Below are 7,377 nucleotides of genomic sequence, written 5' to 3'. Positions count from 1 at the left end.
GCTAGCATATGGCAGCCCCGAGCATGATCCCTAATCCTGAGCCCTTGTGGTATAACCTAGTTACAATGCGATAATGGATAACCATTAAAATCCTAAACCAATTAAAAACTTTGGAATAAAATACTAGCCTCTGGGACTTCGAATTCTACTAAACTGGGTAGTAGAAATCGTCTCGAGCGCTTAGGTTTAAATTATGAGCCCAAAAACCTATTTTGGCTAAGGCTGCCTAGGCAGGTTGCGACCTGGCCCTAAGGATCGCAACGCACCCCCAAGTCAGAGGCGCCAGTCCCAAGTCCCAGAGGTAGGCGGGCCGCGATTGGCCCCTTTAGGGCCCCAACGCACCTGCAAAACAGCAAGCCCCCAAGGCTCAGGGCATTACAAATGGGGTCATGCGGGCCACGATGCCCATGATCTAGGTCGCAGCGCACCCCCGTGAACCCAGAAATCCTGGGGCTTCTTAGCATTTTCTCCAAACCTAATTCAACAAAAAGTCATTGTAACCTTGAACTAAAACCATAATTGAGTCTAGGACTCTTAACAACATAGCCTCAGCATTATAGTTACCCAAAAACCAACCACAAATCTCACCTCAATTCAGCAATTAAAGCTACCATTAAAACCCAGCCAACGATCCAAACTAATCATAGAATTTATAGTAAAAATCAGGTTCTGGAACTTACCTCAGAAGTGATTCTGATCCTTGAGTTAATCCGCAACCAACTTTAGACTCAAATCTTTAATTTTCCTGAGTCAATCTCCCAAAAATTCCAAAAGCTTCCCCAGGGTTCACAAGAGAGAGAGAAAGAGAGATGTGAAAGATTGTTTCTAATTATTTCTAATTACTTCCTGAGGTTTCCTTGAGTATATCCCTTAACACCAAAAGGCCAAAAGACCCTCTAACTTATCCTTAGCCTCCTAATTCCCTTAAGGGCAAACCTGTCATTTTACCGCATTTCCCACTAATCCTCAAATAGTCCTATAAGTTCCCAATTAATCCCAACATGACCAACTAATCACCAAATAATTGTCCATTAACCAATAAATCCCAAATAGGCACTACGTCCCCAAAGTACACCCAGGCTCGCCCTGAGCCGGGTATTGGACCCCGTTGTGACTATTCTGCTCACTAGGATCGCCTCAAGCCGAATATTACAAATATATCCACATAATAATGTGACCTCAATCATTGAACGCATATAATCACATTTATACCATCAACGATTCAAAATTACAAATATGCCCTTATTAAAAAGAACGGGCCCACATGCATATTTAATACACATAAACATGCACATATGTTCATATTACCACGTAAATCATGTATCCAACATAGCCACACATTTATTCGCTTAATTCAACATATCTATCCTACTACGCCCTCCTGAAACAATAATCAAGGCACTTAGCCTTAATAGTAAATTTAGGATGTTACATATATTTAATTACATTTCACCGAAGTTCTTCTTCAAAAGAGTTGTGATATTGATGTTCATCAAGTTTGATCAAGTGAAAATCTTGCAGACTTATTCATAAAGTCATTTCCAACATCATCGTTCTAGAAGATGGTACTTAAGATCAAAATGCGCTAATTTAAAGATCTCCAAGAACGTCAAAATGAGGGGGAGTAAATGTACACTACATTCTTTTTCCCTTGACCGAGTTTTTGTCCCACTTAGTTTTTTTGGCAAGGTTTTTAATGAGGTAGATTTTATGGACATCAAATGTGGAGTGTTATAAATATTATATATATATATATATACATGGATGTCCATAATAATAGAAAATCCTCTTAGTCAAATATCATAATAATGGAGAATCACCAGGTTACTCAAAGTTAAATATTACCACTAATTTTTTATTGTATTTGTGATACTTACTTGATTTTCTTATATCATATTTATTTGTATAAATAGGAATCCATCCCCATGGAAATATACAAGAGTTTCACTCTCCTTTTACATCTCTCTCTATTACTTTGTCTATTTCTTTTCTTTATACTTTACATTTCAGCATTCTTAATAGTTTTATAACATTGCTATCTTTATCGTACATGAATTAATGCTAACCATCATTCATTACAAGTTAGAAGACCATAGCACACATCATCGGCTAATCTCATATATGACAAAATTTATACACATGCAACCATCCTTTCTCTAAAAACAAGATATTAACTTCAACATTTTTGAAACTCAACGTTCCGAAATATGAAGAGACTGCATCTAAATTCTAAGCTAAACTAAACTAAACTAAACTAAAACCCTTTGAAGCAGCTTTTAGAGTAAGCAACCCCATCACTCTATACAATCAATGTAAGTGTCCCTAAAAGAAAAAGAAAAAAGTTATTTGGTTTTATTTGGACTTCCAATCCATAATGGCAGAAAGAAGAGTGTAATTTGGTATTAGATTCTTGGTTGACAATGGCAAATTCGTCATTGGTGAAGTGTCATTGGATTGAAGCCACATTTCTATGGCTTTACGATCATAAGTGTATCCATCCGCCGCAGCACAAGGATCACTCATCACATCCTGTAGCCAAAGCCATTGGTTTTAAGATAATGACTATATATGAGCATTGACTGAGATTATAAGATTATGATAAACAATAGTCATACCTTAAGAATTGGGCAGATGAAGTGGTTAGGAGGAGGTGACAAGTGCACTTTAGTAGCTGAATCTCGGGCTTTATCAGCTGTCGCTTTCAATCTCTGTAGTGTAGGAAGTATTTGAGCTTGCAAATCAGGTCTATCTTTACGAAAAAGCTCCACACATCTGAGTCCCAATTCAGCCATTTCTTTTGTTTCTTCACTCGGCCAATTTCCTGCTGTTGAATCCAAAATGTCCTCTAGACGACCTTCCTTAACAGCAGTTTCCACTACATGGGCTAGTGCCAATGCTTGTTTTGCTGTCAGCAGTTGTAAAATCACCATCCCAAAAGCATAAACATCTGATTTTGGAGAGATTAAACCAGTCCTTTGATACTCGGGATCCATGTAGCAGAGGGTTCCAACTGGCCCTGTGTCCATAAACATGGATGATGAAAAAGATTGGTCTGACTGAAACAATGCAGCAAGGCCAACATCACCAATCTTGCTCACAAGATTATGATCAAGCAAGATGTTGCCTGGTTTAAGATCACGGTGGATGATTGGTTTGGGCTTGGACTTGTGGAGGAAGGCGAGTGCGGAGGCTACTTCCCAAGCAATTCTGTACCTATCAAACCAAGGGACGGGAGGTGTACCCTGTCTCTGCATCAACCTGTCCTCCAGGCTGCCATTCTCCATGTACTCATAAACAAGGCAGCCGCGATCTATACACGCTCCAATGAGGATAAGCAAATGGGGATGATGAATTTTGCCCAAGATGTCAAGCTGCAGGCCAACAGGAAACAAACATAAACCAGCTTTCATTATTTTCAAGATCTTGGTTAGTTATTCAAAACAGAAACACTAAGTCCACAATCTTTAACATTTAAAATCTCCGAGTACACTAGTTTTTTTTCCATCTTAAAAAAAGATAAATTTCTCTCCTATATACAGTTATAACAAAATAACTATTTTAGTTGATTTATTTGTGATTCTTTCATACCTCACGAAGGAACTGCGTATCCTTATAGCTCTCATTAGAACCAAGAACTTTCACTGCAACAGTTGTTTCATGAAGTTTGCATTTGTAGACAATTCCATACCCTCCAAGACCAATCTTAAGAGCCTCAGAAAAATTACAAGTGGCTGACTTAATCTCTTCCCATGTGAACAGCTGGTATTGTTGTAAAGGACCCGTGAGAGCGATCTCAAGCTTCTCGATCTCTTTAGCATCATGCATAGCTTTCATCTCTGCATCCTTCTTCAGAGATGTTTCTCTTTCAACACATTGCCTCACATACTTAGCCTGTCTTTTGGCGGCCTCATGTTTTTCTTTCTCTTCTTTTGCTAATGCTTTTGTTTTGTCCTCCTCGACGATAATTTCTTCAAGTCTTTTGGAATTATCCAACAGGTTTTTATTTAGATCTTTCAGCTGAACAAAAGAAATAAGTGTGTTATTCTTTCTGAATAGGACAGGTCAGAGTTTGACTCCCTTCACTATGTTTGCAATATGTGCCTATGGTCTATACTAGTTTTATGAAATCGTATTGTTGAGTAATCCTGACCCTCAACCATTGTAAGAGAAAAACTTCCAGATCTATTAGTACACAAAAGTTTGGAAGAGTGTTCTAAGAACTTTCAAAAGAAAAATGAATAGAAGATTATAAAGGAAAAGGAGTCCTTAGCAGAAATGACATTGAATGAGTTTAGATCAAGAAAAACTATCTAATCTGAGTATCTATGCAAGAGAATTTTAGAGCTTCTTTTACTATAAATTACTTGTTTGAACTTGAACCAAAATTTCAATCAACAATCTAAATTTGAGTAAGATTTGGTTTTAGAGAAATGTTTATAAAATTTTGCTAGCTGAAACAAAAAGTAAGATCATATAGTAATCTCCAGTTTCAATAACAAGAGTACTTGCCTTTCGAGAGGCATCATTTGTCTCGCTTTGAGCCATTGCATACATTCCTTTGGCATGTCTCAGTTCAATTCTCAACTTTTCTAGCTCAAAGTTGATATTTACCTGCCATATGAATGAATATCAGTATACATACATAATGCCTATGATACTCTGGATGCTTAATGCAACAGGTAAAGGCCATCAAAATTTAAGAAAAAAGAAGCCAGAAGACTTTACTGGGCTCTCAGACATAGAACTTTCTGTGTAAACATCAGAGGTGGAAGCTTGATCAGAAGTAAAGGAGTGGCTATCATTAGCAAAGCTCCCACTACTAGAGATGTGACTCACTGTATGTTCAGCATCAGAAATACTAGAACAAGAATCTGCATTATCCTTTCCTTCCTCAAGATCAGTCAACTTATTTCTAAAGTAGTAGCTGTCACATGAAAGTTTTCTTGTTTTGAGAAGAGTCTGATTCATAGTTTTAAGAGCTTGAAATCGTTGCATCGTAAGGGAAGAAGATTGGTAACTACAGGATGAAGAAACTGAACCAACGTCTGTGAATTCAAGAAAAAGAACAGGTTTTAAATCTTTCATCTACTTATTTATTGATAAATTAAGCATCATATTACTGCTTACTATTAGCTGTGTTCAGCTCATAGACTTTTTTTTTTTTTACGTATTTTAACACTAAATCAGACATATATAGCCCGATGAATCAAGGGTATGAAGCCTCAGCAGATAACAATTAGGAAAAGTATTTCAAATATTTGGTCAGACCCTTGAGACGATGCATATTCATATTTGTGTACCATACCAATATAGGTAGGTCTAATCAATGAGAAGGTGTATCATAAACCTCTAGCATTGTCCTTTAGAGATACATGTAAATTTACTAAAATAAACTGTATCAATTACCTGTTTGGGAACTGGAAGCATAGCTTGAATTAGATATGACAGAAAATGAATCACTATTGTCATTGTTCATGCTGTTGACACTTTGAACTCTCTCCAATTTTGATGGACGTACGGATGACAACTTGCCTTTCAAAACAGCATAGACTGTGCAAAAACTTGGAGCACATTCCGATATCTTGGAGGATAGACCCTTGAGTTTCCTACAAGTGTCAACAAGATAAGCACAATGTAACAAGAGACTTGAGATTGATAAAATGGATTATAAATCAAAGCTATAAAACTTAACAAAAACTACAAAAGAGGGGAAATTCAAAGTGAATAAGTTGTTGTGACATTACTTTAGCAGCAGCAGCAGCATTCATAAAAATACCTTGTAAACATGCTGCGAGAAGGTGCTCCAATGATGAGCTTGGTAATGGCTAATTCAGCAACCTTGGCTGCTATGGCATTTGGCACATCGTTTGATTCAATTACAACAATCTCTACCTCTACCTGTTTTCAAAGTAACATAAGTAATGGATTAGACTCTTGCTAATGACACCAGATCAAATTTCAACAAAAAGAAAAAGAGAGAAACTCAAGTACCTTTCGCTGAAGACACATTTTCTTGTAAGGAAGGAGGAGTTCAATTGCCTTCCAGTGCATTTCCGTTCTATAAGCCTCTGCAATGTCTTCTCGCACGTCCGAAATAGGAAGGAAATTTCCCACTGAATCAGAATAAGAAAAAGGTAGGTGCAAGAATGAAAAAGCTGCTATAATTTTGTTTTCCACTTTGTACTTTTCCCTCATATCATTTGGTTTATATGATCATTTGTACTTTCCACTATGCACTTTCTATGTAGCTATGGCAGAAAGAACAAAGGAGTTTTAAGTTGTAGAATTGAACAAAGAACATAAAAAGCAAAATCTTACTTGCAGTGGGAACAGACACAATCCTTGGATGAACATGTATCAATTTGATTCTAATATAATCCTCTGGGACAAATCTGTCCAGTGCCCATTGAACCATGTATTTGCTATTTTTGTTTCCATTGATTGCAATACCAATCTCTGAACTACATGAAGGTGTTTCCATTGAAAACATTTCATCTGCTTCAACCATTTCTCTTATATTCATTGCTCTTTTCCCCTCTTTCTTTTACTAAATTCTTTGCAGGAAAAAATAGATGAGAACAATATGACAAGCGCTGAAACTGCAGAAAACATATTGTTTGACAGAAACCCAGTAAGCATAAATCGATAATTAATTATGACAAACAGAAGACCAGAAATTTCTTCAAATGATATGACTTCTAAAAAAAGAAAAAAATCTCAGAAGGTTTTTCAATTTAGCTTCAAAATTAGTTTGAAGCCAAAGAACTATTATTACATTGCTAAGAAGAAAAATAAAAAATAGGAAGCATAGAATACCTTAAATAAATAATCTGTTAAAAGCTTCAAATAGTCATCCCTCTGTGCAGATCCCTTACCAACCCTTGATGTTCAAATCCATTTTCAGAGTTTAGAAAGTTCAGCCATCAGAAGGGGATGACGCAAAACGGAGCTACCACAAGAACAGTCCAAAACTTAATTTTGTAGACTAAACTTTGGCGTGATGCAATGTTTTTCATTGAAATTTACACACAATATAGAACAATATTATATATATATATATTATTGAATAAATAATAACTGGACGAGTTGTAACTTTGATGAAATGGATTAGTTAGTTTCGTTCTGTTAAGACTTTCTGAGTCTTCGTTCGTTGTGTTTTACAAAAATGACGCCATCATCCATTAGTTAGTTTAATAGTTTTTTTCTTCTTCTAAGTTTTTATCTGTTATTTATTTAATCTCTAATTTTATCTGCCATATGTGAAAAATCACTAAATCGTTGTAAAAATCTGATCTTTTCTTCTTCAACTTGACCATACCTGTGGATGGTTTGTTTGTTCACATGCTTATGATGATTTTTAGCTCAATAAAACTAACA

At 36.2% G+C, this 7,377-nt stretch overlaps 1 protein-coding gene across 2 annotated transcripts; it reads right to left on the bottom strand.

Moving 5' to 3' along the window:
• Window positions 1–2,093: 2,093 nt before the first annotated feature.
• LOC133798054 (U-box domain-containing protein 35-like) lies at window positions 2,094–7,141 on the bottom strand. 2 transcript variants are annotated; one of them, XM_062236236.1, is made up of 10 exons: window positions 6,817–7,141; window positions 6,319–6,599; window positions 5,992–6,113; window positions 5,777–5,898; window positions 5,407–5,606; window positions 4,726–5,045; window positions 4,510–4,611; window positions 3,589–4,017; window positions 2,616–3,371; window positions 2,094–2,529 (listed from the first exon to the last, which is right to left on the bottom strand). In XM_062236236.1, the coding sequence occupies exons 2-10, from the start codon at window positions 6,521–6,523 to the stop codon at window positions 2,353–2,355; spliced, it is 2,433 nt and encodes an 810-aa protein (XP_062092220.1). In that variant the 5' UTR covers window positions 6,524–6,599; window positions 6,817–7,141; the 3' UTR covers window positions 2,094–2,352. The 2 variants fall into 2 exon arrangements, with proteins under 2 accessions (XP_062092220.1, XP_062092221.1); XM_062236237.1 differs by having other exon boundaries at window positions 5,992–6,077.
• Window positions 7,142–7,377: the final 236 nt, after the last annotated feature.

This window comes from Humulus lupulus, chromosome 8 (assembly GCF_963169125.1).
Source record: "Humulus lupulus chromosome 8, drHumLupu1.1, whole genome shotgun sequence".
In the NCBI taxonomy this organism is placed as follows: domain Eukaryota; kingdom Viridiplantae; phylum Streptophyta; class Magnoliopsida; order Rosales; family Cannabaceae; genus Humulus; species Humulus lupulus.
This window is presented reverse-complemented; position numbering and strand designations above follow the sequence as displayed.